Here is a 17,687-nt window from a genome sequence, read left to right on the forward strand (position 1 = left end):
TCGGCGCGTAACTCGTCCCGCACGCTTTGTCGTAGACCCATAAATTAGGGCTCAAATCGACCGGCTTATTGAGGAGAGGTGTGCTATGACTTTTATAAGCGATCGGGTGCAGGATTTCCGAAAGGGGGGCGAAAAACCACCCAAAAAATCCCATTGACTTAACATTGCGCCCAACTTTGACGAGTCATAGCTCCGCTCGAGGATTTTGTAGAAACATGTGGGTTACAACACTTGAAGAGGGTGGTAGGCTCTGTAAGAACATGGATCACAATGGGGTGTAAGTTGTACCCCTGGGGTGTAAGAGGTGCCCAAAAGTGCCCCAATGAAAAGTCAATGGGGCAAAATCCCATAGACTTACCATTGCAAAAATTTTGACGGGTCATAGGTCCGAGCCAGGATTTCATAGAAACATGTGGGTTACTAAATTTGAAGAGGGTGCTAGACTCTGTCAGGACGTCCCCCACAATGGGGTGTAAGGTTACCATAGCAACCATTTTGGGCACCCTAGCAACCTATACCATAGACTGCCATTATAAAATGCCCGGATGGATATCTTTGCACCACAGTGTCATAGAGACATGGGGGTGGGCTCATTTTACTCAGGCATCCAATCAGTCTCTCAGGATCCTTACAGACTTACTAAGCCACGCCCCTAGCAACCACTTTTGAGCACCCTAGCAACATAAAATACAAACAGTTATATCTCGGCATCAGAACATCGTAGAGACACAGGGGTTGGACCGTTTTACTTGTGACTAGGGGTGTAACAATTGGGCACATCATTGGCCACTCCCAAGCCACGCCCCTAGCAACCAAATTTGAGCACCCTAGCAACCGAATAAACAAAGCCTTATATCTCCGCATCAGAACATCGTAGAGACACGGGGTTTGGACCGTTTTACTTGTGACTCGGAGTGTAATCACTGGGCACATCATTGGCCACTCCCAAGCCACGCCCCTAGCAACCAAATACAGTACCCTAGCAACAGAGTAAACAAAGCCTTATATCTCCGCATCAGAACATCGTAGAGACACGGGGGTTGGACCGTTTTACTTGTGACTCGGAGTGTAATCACTGGGCACATAATTGGCCACTCCCAAGCCACGCCCCTAGCAACCAAATACAGTACCCTAGTAACAGAGTAAACAAAGCCTTATATCTCCGCATCAGAACATCGTAGAGACACGGGGGTTGGACCGTTTTACTTGTGACTCGGAGTGTAATCACTGGGCACATCATTGGCCACTCCCAAGCCACGCCCCTAGCAACCAAATACAGTACCCTAGCAACAGAGTAAACAAAGCCTTATATCTCCACATCAGAACATCGTAGAGACATGGGGGTTGGACCGTTTGACTCATGACTCGGAGGGTAATCACTAGTGGATGCCAATTTTTTCCCTAGCAACCAAATACAGTACCCTAGCAACCGGATAAACACAGCCTTATATCTCCACATCAGAACATCGTACAGACATGGGAGTTGGATCGTTTAACTTTTGGCTTGGAGTATAATCATATATGTTCCCCAGAATTTTGCCACGGCAAGCACCACTCACATTTTCTTCAGGAAATGTACCTATCTAGTTATTATTATTATTTTTATATCTGGACAAAATTTCGGCGCGTAACTCGTCCCGCACGGTTTGTCGTAGACACATGAATGAGGGCTCAAATTGACCGGTTTATTGAGGAGAGGTGTGCTATGACTTTTATAAGCGATCGGGTGCAGGATTTCCGAAAGGGGGGCGAAAAACCACCCCAAAAATCCCATTGACTTAACATTGGACCGAAATTTGACGGGTCATAGCTCCGCTCGAGGATTTTGTAGAAACATGTGGGTTCTAACATTTGAAGAGGGTGGTACGCTCTGTAAGAACATACATCACATTGGGGTGTTAGTTGTACCCCTGGGGTGTAAGAGGCACCCGAAATTTCCCATTGACTTATAATGGGGCAGGAAACATGCCCATATAAGGGAATAAAAAAGTTCCAGATGGAATATCTTCGCTTTACAATGTCGTAGAGACATGGGGGTGGGCTCATTTTACTCAGACATCCAATCAATTTATCAGGATAGTCCCAGAGCTATTAAGCCACGCCCCTAGCAACCACTTTTAAGCACCCTAGCAACATAAAATTCAAACAGTTATATCTAGGCATCAGAACATCGTAGAATAACGGGGGTTGGATCGTTTTACTCGTGACTCGGAGGGTAATCACTGGCCACATCATTGGCCACTCCCAAGCCACGCCCCTAGCAACCAAATGTGAGCACCCTAGCAACAGAGTAAACAAAGCCTTATATCTTCGCATCAGAACATCGTAGAAACACGGGGGTTGGATCGTTTTACTTGTGACTCGGAGTGTAGCAACTGGTCACATCATTGGCCACTCCCAAGCCCCGCCCCTAGCAACCAAATACAGTACCCTAGCAACAGAGTAAACAAAGCCTTATATCTTCGCATCAGAACATCGTAGAAACATGGGGGTTGGACCGTTTTACTTGTGACTCGGAGTGTAGCAACTGGTCACATCATTGGCCACTCCCAAGCCCCGCCCCTAGCAACCAAATACAGTACCCTAGCAACAGAGTAAACAAAGCCTTGTATCTCAGCATCAGAACATCGTAGAGACACGGGGGTTGGACCGTTTGATTCGTGACTCAGAGTGTAATCACTATGGGATGCAAATTTTTTCCCTAGCAACCAAATACAGTACCCTAGCAACAGAGTAAACAAAGCCTTATATCTCAGCATCAGAACATCGTAGAGACACGGGGGTTGGACCGTTTGACTCGTGACTCAGAGTGTAATCACTAGTGGATGCCAATTTTTTCCCTAGCAACCAAATACAGTACCCTAGCAACAGAGTAAACAAAGCCTTATATCTCTGCATTAGATCATCGTAGACACACGGGGGTTGGACCGTTTGACTCGTGACTCAGAGTGTAATCACTATGGGATGGCAATTTTTTCCCTAGCAACCAAATACAGTACCCTAGCAACAGAGTAAACAAAGCCTTATATCTCCGCATCAGAACATTGTAGAGAAACAAGGGTTGGACCGTTTGACTCGTGACTCAGAGTGTAATCACTATGGGATGCCAATTTTTTCCCTAGCAACCAAATACGGTACCCTAGCAACAGAGTAAACAAAGCCTAATATCTTCGCATCAGAACATCGTAGAGACACAGGAGTTGGATTGTTTTACTTTTGGCTTGGAGTATAATATTATATGTTCCCCAGAATTTTGCCACGGCAAGCACCACTCACATTTTCTTCAGGAAATGTACCTATCTAGTTGTATTTATTGTTCACTGTCAGTTGTTTCTATGAAAGGTTTTACTGGATGGATGTGTGGATACAGATCATGGGTGCAGGTGCGCCACATACCCATTCAGCATTGGTGCACAGATTAGTCAAAACAAATGTTTTATAGAGATTTACTGTGTATGTTCCAGCTATTATGGCAACCCCTAACTGCACAAATTATTTCATAATAAACATTAATAAGCCAGTCAAAACGGCACACCTGTGTCATTCGCAATATGACTACTATTAGCTTTAGTGATTCAACAGAAGTCTTACACAAAAGAGCTCAAAGATGGTGTCACCCATATTTATGTCAAACATAAGGTGGGTAGGGTTTATTTAAATGATTGTTTATTTGAATGATGGACTGCAGATCTTTATATGGTGTGTGTGCGGTAAGATGACATCATACCTGAGGAGCTGCGATGCTGAGCGCTGCGTTGCTCAACTCCATCTTATCCTGCGACTTCTCTCGGGCCAGACGCGCTGCTTCTTTAACCTCCTTAAAACGCTCTGCAAACTGAAACAAAACATCCTAAAGAACAGCCCAGTCCATCCATGCAAGAGATAAAAACAGTAAACAAAACATTTCTACTTTCTATACATTATTTAACCTGAGGTCTAAAGAATACGCAGGCATCTCAAATATGAATGCTCATCTAATGTTGTGTAAATTAGATTAGGTTCACACCTGATGCAGCTGTTGTTCGGTGGCAAACCCGAGTCCATAAACTGTGTTGGCTCGGCTGTCGGCCCATTGACCGAACTTCTGTGATGTCTTAGTGAAGGTCATGTTGGGACTGACGGTGCTGTTTATAATCGCCTACAGACAGACAGAGACCATAAATCAGTGGTTCTCAAACTTTTTCAGCATGCGGCCCCCCTTGTGTACGGCCCCCCAAAGAAAATTTATGACAAAATACTGTTCTAAAAATCAACTTTTAATTCAACAAAACATATTGAATGATACAAAGTAGTGCTGCTGGTTAGTAGCCTTATTTTTTTCAGGTTGAATTGCACAGAGCTCATGATAAATGTATTTATTTTATAAAATGTCATAAAACTGGGGCCCCCCGGCACCATCTCGGGGGCCCCCAGTTTGAGAACCACTGCCATAAATATCCTAAATAATATTACCTGAATAAAACATCTGAGCTTTATTGATGCTGTATCATGTTGACAATAACAAAAATAACTCTTTCCTTTAAAAATAAAATAAAAAAATAGTTTGGTGCACTCAACAGAAGTAAATATGAATACACTTAAAATATGTGTAAAAAAAGTATAAAACCTTATAGGAATAGACAAGGAAGGCCAGTATATTATTTAATTTCTAAAATTATACCAGTATATACACATACACAAAATGACTATAAAGTGCTGATTCACATTAATCTACCAAATACCACTAAAAATGATTTAGACAATTTTGCTGTTAAAAGATTACTCCACTTTCATAAAAAATTCCCGATCATTTACTCAGCCCCATGGAAAGGGGTATAAACGGAGGTTGGAGCCAGCTGCAAATGGGTGGGTTAGCAGCAAGTGGGTGGAGCTTTAGCCGCAAGTGGGCTGTACAAACTTCCAGAGGATTCACCACCTTCCCATTTGAAGCGTAAACTCCTCCTACTTGTACATTTCTGAAATCCCTCCTACTTGCGGCATAAGCTCCTCCCACTTGTGGCATAAGGTCCTCCTACCTGCGGTCTCCGGGCTGCAGCGATATATACTTGGCCCCATGTCATCAAAGATATTTGTCTCTTGAAATTTTGGATTTTTCTCCATATAGTGGACTACAGTGGACCTCAACAGTTTACAGTTTCAATGCAGCTCTAAACAATCCAAGCATAAGGGCCTTGTCTAGCAAAACGCTTGTCATTTTAACCCAAAAAATATGTACTTTTAAAGGCGGGGTCCATGATCTGTGAAAGCCAATGTTGACATTTGAAATCACCTAAACAAACACGCCCTGTAAAAAATCCAACTTTAAAATGTTCATTCAACAAAGAACATTAAGTAACTTGAACAAAGATTTCTTTTTCACTGAATGAAAAGAGCATATTCATTCAGCTAACAAATATTATTTTGTTGACTGGACTTAGATGTATAAGTTTTTGTCCAATTCGTTCACCCAACTTGCCAAACTGAGTAATCTGAACAAGCAATTAAAAAAAAAAACATGGTCTGAATGGTTCCCAGCATGCATTGCGACATGTTCACTTCTTTGGTTAATATTTACTAAAAAAGATGACTGTTTTAATGTTTGCTGGCTTTATTTATGTTGTTAATGTTAGTTATATGTTGTATTTAGAGTAATTTTTAAAGAATGATGTTTGTTCATTGTTACCATGATTGAGAAGTGTGTGTACAGTGTAGAGGGCAGCACAATGAGTTTGCGCGCATCATTGTTGCCTCACAGCAAAAAGGTCTCTGGTTGAAGTCAGACAAAGACTTTGTTTATGAGACCTTTCTGTGTACACTCCCACAGTCCAAAACATGTAGATTAGTTAAATTTGGATATACTAAATTACTCTTTACCCAACTTAGCCACTAGTTGAGTAAACATAGAAATTTGCTTATTACCTAATCAGTTTAAGTTGGTTCAACTTTTTGGTGTAAGTTGACATTACTCAGAAAATTGAGTTAGGTGAACTACATCATCCAGGGGTTGAGTAAACTCAAAAAAGCTGTGCAGCAAGTTTCCTTGAAAATTTAAGTTAAGTCAACTTTTTATTTTTTATTTTGATAGACTCGCCCCACACATACGCAACCCAGGCAACGATTTAATTTAGCAGACACGCCCCTTACTGCTGATTGGCTACAAATGTTTTGATAGTCAGCCTGAATCTCTTTTCCAAAGCATTTTTTAAAATAATTGTGCACTTCGCCTTTAACCCCAACTTCTCTTCTTGCACTAGCCGTGTGATGCACCAGCCGAACTTACACACTACATAATCACGTCTCGCAGTCCTGAATTTAACAGTTTGGGGCAAGAGAGAAATTGCCCATCTCCGATCAGATTTGAGGACACTTATTGGCTAAATTTGTTGTCATATCATAATGTGCGTTTATTTCTTAAATCAGCAATTGGCTAACTTCTACAAAGACCCGCCTCCTGTGGGCAATCTCTCTATTGCCCCACTGCTGAACTTGAGATGTGCAGACAGGCAGAGGGAACATATGGAGAAAGCAAATATTTTCCTCAGACAATTTTCTATCATGTCACATCATATAAATATCAATTGACATAATAATTATAATTTTATTATTTTGTGTTTGAGGCAGGGAGGGTGGCACCCTAGCACCCTCTTTTGACCAGCACCACCTGCTCGTATGAAGTCATGTGACCTGCAGCAGATTACCACAGTGACAGCCTGAATGACTGAACTCCTGACAGTGACATAATCTGAATGTATGTGGGTCAGATGAGAGGTGTTGGATTAAATCAAGACAGTCCTGTAATCCACATACAACTGAGATTTAAAGGCTTTGAGACACACACACACGTACAGCTTTGATTCATGAGTTTAATGTTAGTATCCAAGTCACTGTATCATAAAGATATATAAAGCAGCAAACAAGACACAAATATTTCACAACGATTACAAAATCTATTATGATATTAAAATACAGTGGCCTACATACAGTACTACACAGATCAATATGAATAAACTGAATAAAAGAGAAAAACTCCTTCTGTAATCTGAATGGTTAATTTTACAAAGTGTCCTTTAAAGGAGTAGTCCACTTTATAGATGGAGCCCATTGACTTACCATAGTATTTTTTTCCTACTATAAAAAGTCAGTGGACCCCATCTTTAAAGTGGACTACTCCTTTAAGGAAAGTGACAAACACAAAATCTTTTTATAAACATCCATAAAGCTTTATAATGTGTTTATAAGTAAAGTAACAAAAGCTAGGTCTCATCATAAACTCTAATTATAGCATTATAAATCTTTACATGAATATAACATTTTTATAATATTCTCAGGGATGTTTTTATTATTTTTCAGAAGAAAGAGTGAGATGATCTGTATCATCTGTGTTTTACTCAAGGTCACCTGCGGTCTGTCATTCACTGCCATCGACTCTTCAGTCGGAGTTTCTGCTTGGCTGTGCAGCTTGCGGAGGTTCGATTCGCTCCATCAACAAACATTGATTTATACCAGCAGACACCGAATGCAACGTTTCTCTGTCCTGAAGCCTGGAGTTTTTCTTCATTACTCACATTACTGCTCTTTGATTCTCCTTCATTGCTAAACCTCTCACAGATCAGGTGTAAGATTATAAATGCTTCACGTCTATACGAAGTATTCTGTTGCACTTCTAATCACATCTAGTGAATCACATCTAGTCAATAATCACGGTCTAAAAGGTTGTAAGTCGCTGTTAGGGGCTTTTATTGCATTATACGGTAAGGCTTTTTCTTTGCAGAAGTCGGATGGATTTCTTGGTATGTTGCCTTTGTGCACTAATAACCAGTAGACCGACTGTAAGTGCTCGGGCACCACGCTTCAAAAGGCATTTTACCAAACTACTTATGAACATCGTGCAAACCCAGATGACCTCTACTACAAAATGTGCATCGTACAGTCAGAGAAATACTGCATTTACTGTATCGATATTCATTCATGAATGCATCAGATGTGATTTCATTCCGATGTAAATTCTTTATAAACCTTACGTGAACATATGCAAACATAAAATAATGAATATTGAAGTGTTGCTACAGGACTTTATAATAATGGACGTTTAATACACGACCTAATCAAACTAATAGTGATCATTTATGGATATAATGTTAAAACTGCCTGATGTTGATATGATCACAGATATATAAACTAAAGACAATGAAGAACTTTTCCTAAAGAACAATAATCAAAAAATCTTTGTATGAGAGAAGATACTCACCTTGGTCCCGCCCACACTGATGATGCGATAGGCGTGTCTGCTAGCGTCATAAAAAAACGAGACAGTGACCGCATGTTTGCTGGCAGGAATCCAGTTGCGTTTGGAGGCGGGATCGATCTGAAACACATGAGCTCTTGTGCTGAAGAACGGCTGCTCTCTATGAAATACACAAACACACACACAGATATTGTGATGAATGTTTATAATCACAATCACATGCACATGTGTATAGATACATTTCTGATATACAGAAATGCACCGATATAAAAAAAGTAACGATGCAGATTATTCAGAGGGATATCTGCTGATACCGATGGTTTGTTAGTTATATTAACTACATTAACTAAATTCTGAAAATTACACTTTTTTTGAATGGTATTCATTCATATAATGACCATTACTATTGAACATTAAACTTGTGATGTTTCTTTACATTTTCGATACACAGAGCTCAAAATCATTGCATTTTTCTGTTATCTTTCATTGACAGGATATATCGGCCATGACTATCGGCGGTTTTAAACTATTGGCCTTATAGCCAAGTGTGAACAATTGCTTATATGTACCGTTACTGATTATTGACCTATATATTAGTGCATCTCTAATATAAATATAAATATAAAATACATTTAAATTTAAAGACAGAAATAAAATATCAAAGCGCTGATATTATTCTTGCTTTAAAAAGATATTGTTAGACATCTATGTTATATCAAGTCGAGAAGATATAACAAAAATAAGTTAATTAAGCACTACTTACTAAAACATTATCTAAATAAATAATAATTACAGAAATATTTCACCCCTAAAATAAAATTGTGAGGATCATGTGAGATTAGTGCTGGGTTTCATGGGAGAAAGAAAACTCACACAGGTTTGACTGTGACGTAAGGGCACGAAAATGAAATGAAGAAATAATATTGAGCATGTTATTACCTCATAATTTCATATGATTATTAATTTATAACATATTTCACAAACATAAAGGTATTAACAATTATGTCACATAATTATTCATGAATAAACTAGGCTACGCATTAAAAAAAAAAAAATAGGACATCATTGATTTGTACATGGTTAAATAATCTTAAAATGTGTGTAAAGTCCAATATTGAAGGATTACTCCACTTTCATAAAAAACTCCTGGTAATTTACTCACCCCCATATCATCTAAGATGTTTGTCTTTCTTTGTTCAATCGAAAAAGAAATGAAGTTTTCTGAGGAAAACATTTCAGGATTTTTCTCCATATAGTAGACAACAATTTACATTTTCAATGCAGCTTCAAAGGTCTCTACACGATCCCAACCGAGAGACAAGGGTCTTATCTAGCCAAACAATACTCCTTTTCACAAAAAAATGTACTTTTAAACCACAACTTCCACTAGCCGTGTGCAAACTTAATTTCTTCTCGAGTGAACAAAAAAGACAAACATCTTGGATGACATGGGGGTGAGTAAACTATGAGGATTTGGTTATAAAAATGGAGTAACCATTTAAATGGGTTTGTCACAACACAGAAAAAAGTGATATTAACCACCCAGCCAAATTTGAATGATTTAAAATTAATAAGTAAAATAAATTCTTGGAAATCTTGGAAAATAGACAGGATTCACTACTCTCAAACTTTGGGGGTATGTCCTCTGTCACAGCTGAAACCACCCCCACTCCTGGGAAAGCTGCCATCTCTTTAAAAGAGGAAAAACATGGAAAATCAGATTTCCATGTTTAAGTGCTATAATTGGGTCCCCAGTGCTTCTATCAACCTAGAAAATGTGAAAAAGATCAACCTAGTAACTTAGTTTTGGTAAACCATTCTCTACAAGCATGTGGAAAATAAGGTCATCGAAATTCGTCTCCCCTTGTGATGTCAGAAGGGAATCTTATTATAATAATACAGCCCCTTTATTTGAACTATTAACCCACGGCACTGCCACAGTGCAGATATCAGATCATTTGCATTTAATAGGAAACACAAAAAAACGGCACATTTTTGCTCACACCAACAAAGTGTCACTTTTATAACAATTTATGTTTGGGGTATTTGAGCTAGAAATTCACATATGTACTCTGTGGACACCTATTTATTTGACATCTTAAAAAAGTCTTATGAAATGCTCCCTTTAACTTTCAAATACGGCTACAACCTAATTGGATGCTCTTGATTGTGTTGGGGCGGGGCTAAAATGGTGGCTCAATGATGCAATGGAGCCACACAATAATCCTGAACATAGAAATGGTAAAAAAAAGTTTTTCTCCACAATTCAGTACTTCATAGTTGTCTTTGTAACGTATTTCAGCAATACAAACATTTATAATAACTTAAGAAACAATTCTCTGAAATGACTTTACATGAACTTTAAATATTGGAGACTGAACTTTACAAGCACATGATAATTGATTTCATGCATTTCTGTCTGTGTTTTTCTCATCATGTCATGACTCTTTAAACTTAGAGTAAAATAAACAATAAATGATGAGATGAAATCTGTCCTCTGATGGACGGTTTTATCATCTGACTGACAGATCCTCTAAGATAATGACAGTTAATGTGTTATGGTTAAACTACATGTGAGCACCCCATCAAAGACTTTGTCATCTCTGACAGCTTTATTTTTAGTCTTCTTGATTTCAAATGATATGGTAACATCAGAATGACTTCAGTAACAGCTCACTGTGTGATGATGGGATCATGAAATAAAATCCAAGAGATTCCGGAAAGGTCAGATTTCAGAAATATCAAATTAAGTAACCATTACATTGAGAAGACTGTCTGCACCTGATAATATCCCATAATAATGGGCTTTCTGGAAATTAATCTAAGTGAGATGTTATTACCATACAGTATTCCAGCAGTAAAGGTCATTCAGAGGAAAACATCTGGTCTGATGTGTCCTAAAGCAGCGTTAACATAAACTATCAATTATAATTTTTCATCAAATCAGTCAAAAGAAAGTCTGTGTGACACAACCTACAGAATGAAGCTCAGGATCTAATCTCATTTCATTCTCCCTTCAGCATCTTACAATAAATCCAGAATGAGTCTCTTATGAAAAGGTCATTGTTGATTTCTCTGGGATCTGAATGAAACACAGATTTCTTCATGCTGAGAGCAGCGGTAAGACCTGGAGTTAGATTGAACTTCTATTCAGTCTTCTGTTTCTAAACCCTGAGCCTGAATCTTTTTAACCACAAGCTCCTACGGACAAACACATCCTTAAAAATCCACCAAACACCATCACACTATCACATAGCCGGCCCTGAATTCCCAGAAATCCATGAGGTGTTTCTTATAAATTCACACATCATATATCTCCTCTGACTTAGACAGCAGGCAAGACTTTTACATCAAGAAATGTTCTGCGCTAAATTTGAAGCAAAGAAGGCCAATTCACAAATCAACCACTAGAAAAGACAGTCACAAACAGACACCGTTTCATATCTTCGAGGATGATGTGCTTTGATTTGTCATATTCTAGTGTATGTAATATGTATGCAAGTAAGGAATAACAGATGAAAGGCTGTTGAATTACTTAAAAATAAATAATACACACCTGAAGTGGTAATGCGGCCACAGTCAATTATTCTGCTTATATCATGGTTACCACCGCATAAAAAATTGTTCAGGTGTTTCATTTCAAGACATTTGACAGGATTTTGTTCTTAGTAGGACTGAGAGAGTCAGATGACTTCAGTCTCCTAAAAAAAGCTCAAGATGTGTTTAGTGCCAAGAGAGGTCAACACTAAATACTGACTGATGCCTAAGGAAGACATTTAGGGCCAGATTTACAAAATGGGGGAAATAAGCGCGAGAGCGCAATTCCAAAAAAGCACCAAAGGGAGTGGAAATATCTGCTAAAAAGGCACCAATTAAATAACACGGGTGCAACAACTGATTTCCATAATGACCAACGCAATCCACTAAGAGCAGAGCAAATTGGTTCAGGGTCACAAATAAGCAGAGCTGATGAGGTGCTGGTGATAAATGCCTGATGCGCTTGAGTTCAGCACCACAAGGTGTGAAATTCCAGCTAACAAAGCCATAAGACACGGAAAAGAACCGGAAGACAAAAATGAAAGTTTACAAGACGTTTTGAAACACCTGATATTGTGTGACTTCTCCTAGTGACTCCTATTTTATTTCATCCAGCAAATAAAAAAACAACATGGCTTGGCAAACAGCATTATTGAAAAAACTGTTAAGTGTAAAAAAATCCTCTAATCTCTGCGACGACTTCTCCTATTAGCAATAATTGCAGCCATTTCAAACACAAAAATGATTTAAGACATATGTTTTTTCTGGGAATGTCATATCACACACTCATTAGTAATTTGCTTTGTATGAATCATTTAAATAATCTCCTCATACATTTTGGGTCTGAATGGGAAACTCCTTGACATGCATATGCAATAATGTCAGTCACGAAAATAACTAAAGCACAGATTTTCAGCGCTAATGATCCACTGCGCATCTTTCCCGACAGTCGTTATTTAATGACAAAATGATGGTTTGCGCTGGCGCGAGATGTTAGTAAATCTGGCCCTTAGTTCTGAAATTTTTTGTGTACATATTTCCTGTATTTTCTGTTTGTTTCTTAATAAAAAGAGTGAAAAATAAATATGGATAGACATTAAAACTTTGCTTAACCAACAAAGCTGGTGGTGCTGACCTTGTGGACTTTTGCACAGTACTGTATATCATGAAATGGTAATCTATACGTCATATCATTGCATTTTTAAAGGACATTTTTGATTGCTATAGAAGAAAAAGAAGAAAATCTATCGCAGGACTTTTAACAATTGTACATTTACTAGTGGTGAAGTGTCTTTATATTTGCACATTTACACCTGGGATTAAGATACGTTTTGGTCAATTAGATCAAAAGTGGATGGGAGACACACGTCAATTCACACTAGAGGTTTTCACAGGTCCACTTAGATCCAAAAATCCGAGGTCCAACCTGAGACCGATCGGGTTTGGGTCTAAAAGTTTCACGTGTCCCTCGGACATGGGTCGGGTATAAAAATAGCGGCATCGGGTCTCGGTAATTTAAAATGAATGTGTTTTTGCCGAACGGGCCTGAGAAGACCCGAACTCTCTCGCGTGTGTGTGTCAATGTCCTTTTCAAACCTCTCATCTGTTTGCCAAGAGCGCTTGTGACATCGTGTGGCTGGCGGTGGGTTAATTTTCATTGAGACAGACAAGTCAGTCAATTTTTATGTTAATTTTAGCGTTTACCTTGGTGCTGTCGTCAGATAAAAAAGTTAAACAAATGGAGCAGCTCACAAAATTGGTTGCAAGGCCACCGGAGTTTCTTTCTGTCGCACTGCTGGTATAAAGTGATTCGGGTCGGGTACATTTCTTTGGACCCGAGAAGACCCCTTATTCACAGCTTTTGTTCACTTTCAATTTGCTTTTGTCTTGATTACTTCGAGGGGATGGTCTATGGACGAGTTCCTCTGCTTTCTTTTTAAAAAAGTGGTAGAAATGACGGGTTTATTGACGCAAAATGAAACCAAAATAAAAGAGGTGGAGAGCAGCCACAAAAAAAAAATGGAGAGTAGCCACTTTAGTTTGATCAATGAAAGCCTATAGACCACGCTGAACACTGTGGATTTGCACAAAAAAGTCAGGACCGATGTAAAAACATTGTGCTCGGTACATCACACATACATCAATAGGTGGAGAGCAGGTGGCCTTTTATAGCTGTTTGAAGTGAACACATTCGACCACATGCACATCTACACCACAAAAGCAATGCGTTTTCGACTATCTTTGAATGTGGTCGAAAGTGGACGAGCTGAAAACATTCACACCCCATTTACACCTGTATTCAGCATTATTCACTTAAGATCTGATTGACCAAAACACATCGTAATACCAGGTGTAAACAGGGCCTATGACGGCTGGTTGGAGGGATTGATAAACAAGAGGTCTTAGAAAACAAACTAAATCCTTTTTTTGGATAAAATGATAAATCGTACACAATTAAACCTGGAATGTGTACTTATAAAACTTCCCATAGCCTAAGAGTCTCTGCTTTAAAACAACAGGGCAGTTTGAAGGACACAAAATTTAAAAGAAATGAGGTCAGTCGTGTTCTGACCCAACAGCATCACGTCTGAACAAATCATCTTCATCACTGCTGATTTAATCCACAGTAACACCGCAGAAGGTCAAACTACAACAACAGCTTTATGGTCAGACGTAAAGAAACGCGGCGCACCGGACCTTCATCGAGACGAACACTTGAGACGCAGCAACACAACATACATTGTGCAGTAGTCATGGCAACTGGAAAAAAAACTATACAGCCTGTTTCATCAACAAAATCCCATAGCCATCTGTGTAAGATGTGTTTACGGTCATCACTTTCTGTAGAGATTAACAGGGTCATATAACATCTATACTGTAGGACTGCACTGTAAATACTTTTATTCTGTCAAACACAAATCCTGTGTTTAATTTACAATGACATGGTACAACTGTAAAAAATGAATACCATAATATGTTGCCAAAGATAAGTTGACCTAGATATTTGGCAGATATACATAAACCAACAAGACTTTTATATGATATTTACTAAAAATCATAAGATGAACTATACACAAACAATGCCTTTACAAAAACAAAATTAACTTCTGGAAAAGCTTACACAAAAAACACGATCACAAAAAATCAGCTCATCTCAAAACCCATTTTGTTTCATCTCTCAGTCTAAACGTACATAAGATCTCTTAAACAAAGTATCATCTCTGACTATAGACATAGATAGACACAGATGAACTCACCTCTCTCTGTGTAATGAAAACATCCTCACTGGACAGATGGACCGAGTCTTTATCTATTACAGCAAAGAAAAACGACAGAAAATCAATCATCTATAAATCCTAACATTAAGGAAAAGTTTTACTAGAAATAAATGACACTATTTTGTGTCAAATGTCACATCTTATTTATACAACATATAACTGCATTAATAATAATACTGATAATTATTATTATTTATTAATTTGTAAAATATCTGTCTATAAGCCAGAAAGACTTTAAGGTGACATCATGTAAAAGTTACATCAATACATTATTAAAATAAATATTTATTTAGTTCTGATACTTTAATGTGCGTCATTTCTAAAAGATCAATGACGTCCCTTCACAAAATTAACACGTGGACCGTATTTTTAAATTAAAATTTCTACATATAAAATGTTTCTGAAGTGTAAAATGTTGTAAAAACCCTTACAAATAAAGTAACCATGGTTTTACTACAGTTGAAAACAAAATAACCATGCACTGTAAAATACGCAGCATTTCTGTTAAAACATTATATATTTTTGTGTTACTTTAACTTAAACAATTTAACTTGATTTTATAGATTATGTCAACCTTTTTAAGCCAAAACTTAAAATAGTAGGTTGAATTGACTTGCAAAAACCAAGTTGTTTTAACTTGATGCATTTTTTTACAGTGCGACATGGTTTTCAAACCACAAGTAAACCTTGGTTACTGCAGTAATCAATACACCAAAAAAAACATGGTTACTACACTTTTACCACAAAAAAAACATGGATATTTTTTGTAAGGGAACACGTGACCCTGCAAGTACCTTTACATTTCTTGAACTACTTAAGTATACAAATATAAAATGCATCAATGCAGCACTGCTTTTAAAGATGAGTAAATATTTGCTTTGAGTCACATAACTAGTTTTCAGAAGTGTCAGCACCCAACAGTTTGCTCATGAATCCATTCCGGTAAATAAAGTCTGTATAAAGTCTATGCAGGTTGGAAGTAAAGTTGCTTTGTCATGTTGAGGTTTATATTCAAATGTGACATGACAGATAGTTGACAGACTCACCTCATGTCTCAGTAAACACACAGGATGAGATGAAACTCTCTGCAGCAGCAGCAGCTGTATTCCTGGCTCTCTATCGAGTGAACACGACGTTTATTTGCATGGCAACAAGCGAATCAGTGCCTCGTGATGACCACGCGCCTTTTAATTCCTCTTTTCTGTCTTTGCTTGTACTTCAGTGAGCTCGCGGCGTCGCGGGAAAGCCCCGCGGGCGGCGACGCTCTGATGTTTCCCGCCGCGACTTTGATGACGCGCCGCGATTGTTACTTTGTAATCAGTTGAGCTTTCATGTCCCGAGCGCGAGCCGCTGCTGCTCTGTGGTGCGACCACCGCCGCGGGTGCGCTTTTTAAATCGCTCGTGGACGCCCTCCGGTGGCGGGAATCACGGTCATCAGCATCATTGCGGTACCTGCGGGGTTTCTTTTAACACGCCATTCACCCTCTAGTGATCTGTGTCAATATCTCAAAGCACTGCTTGCGTGACGATATATCGCCGAACCTAGCATGGAAATAGAATCTTTATGGGGAAAAATATTCTTTGTATTTGTATAGTTTTGCAGCTGTTTGCCAGTAACTTACTGTAGATTTAAATGAATGTTATTTACTGGCAACAGTTTGATGAAATTTAAATGAACATTAAACATCAACAAGTCTTTGTCTTTTCAAAATCTGAAGGAAAAAATCTGAAGGAAAAAACAGAAAAAGGTTGATTAGGATTTTTGTTTCCCAAAATGCTTTGCATGAGGCTGTTATTTTATAGTTTTATTCTGTAAAGATAAAGACTGTTAATGTTTATTGGTCATTAAATTTTTATGTTATTTAGTGGCAACAGTTTGTTCGATTTAATTCTACAGTAAGTTACTGGCAAAACAACTGCATAAATATATATAGCCTATTGTTTGTAGGCTACTATTGTACAAAATCTATCAAACAAATTTAAGGAAAATGCCTTGAAAATATCGTTAACACTTTACAATAAGGCTGTATTTGTTAACAATAGTAAATTGATTAGCTAACATAAACTAGAAATAGTTTGTCAGCATTTAATAATTTTTGTTGATGTTATTTAATGCTAATACATTTGTTCATGTTATTTCATTTAACTTAAAATGTATTAGTAAAAGCAAAAATTAACATGAATTAAGATTAATAAATGTTGCAGAAGTATTCTTCATTGTTAGTTCATGTTATCTAATGTAAAACTAATATTAAATATTAACACTAACAACATTAATGTAAAGTACAATCATAACATTTGAAAAAACTCATAAATGTGAATAATTTATATACATTGCTATAACATTTAACTATTAATAATAATGATTTATAAATGATTTAAAATGTTTAATGCATGACAGATATCAGGATGAACACATCAGTAGATTCTGATGCAGAAAAATATTTTAAGTTACAGCATGTTTAACTAGTTTAGTATTGAACCAGTTTAAACTTGTACATATTTCTTAACAGCAACAGAATATGATTAGGAGTAAATTGCTTTTTGAAATGGGAAAATTTATTTAAACTTTACATATTTTTTTTAAAGTATAACATGACACAAGGATCCAAAGCATACTGTATTCATCCAAAACTGTAAATATTTGA

General features: G+C 37.8%; 1 protein-coding gene across 1 annotated transcript in view; it reads right to left on the reverse strand.

Annotated features, from left to right (window-relative positions):
* The window catches only part of LOC135744318 (homer protein homolog 3), a 34,939-nt gene extending 18,428 nt beyond the window's left edge, over positions 1–16,511 (reverse strand). The window contains exons 1-5 of the mRNA XM_065262348.2: positions 16,086–16,511; positions 15,019–15,071; positions 8,228–8,384; positions 4,007–4,138; positions 3,728–3,835 (exon numbers count right to left, since the gene is read on the reverse strand). Coding sequence (XP_065118420.1) covers positions 3,728–3,835; positions 4,007–4,138; positions 8,228–8,384; positions 15,019–15,041 — 420 coding nt within the window. The 5' untranslated portion in view covers positions 15,042–15,071; positions 16,086–16,511. The remainder of the gene's footprint in view (positions 1–3,727; positions 3,836–4,006; positions 4,139–8,227; positions 8,385–15,018; positions 15,072–16,085) is intronic.
* Between the last annotated feature and the right edge of the window lie 1,176 nt (positions 16,512–17,687).

This window comes from Paramisgurnus dabryanus, chromosome 6 (genome assembly GCF_030506205.2).
Source record: "Paramisgurnus dabryanus chromosome 6, PD_genome_1.1, whole genome shotgun sequence".
Classification (NCBI taxonomy): Eukaryota; Metazoa; Chordata; class Actinopteri; order Cypriniformes; family Cobitidae; genus Paramisgurnus; species Paramisgurnus dabryanus.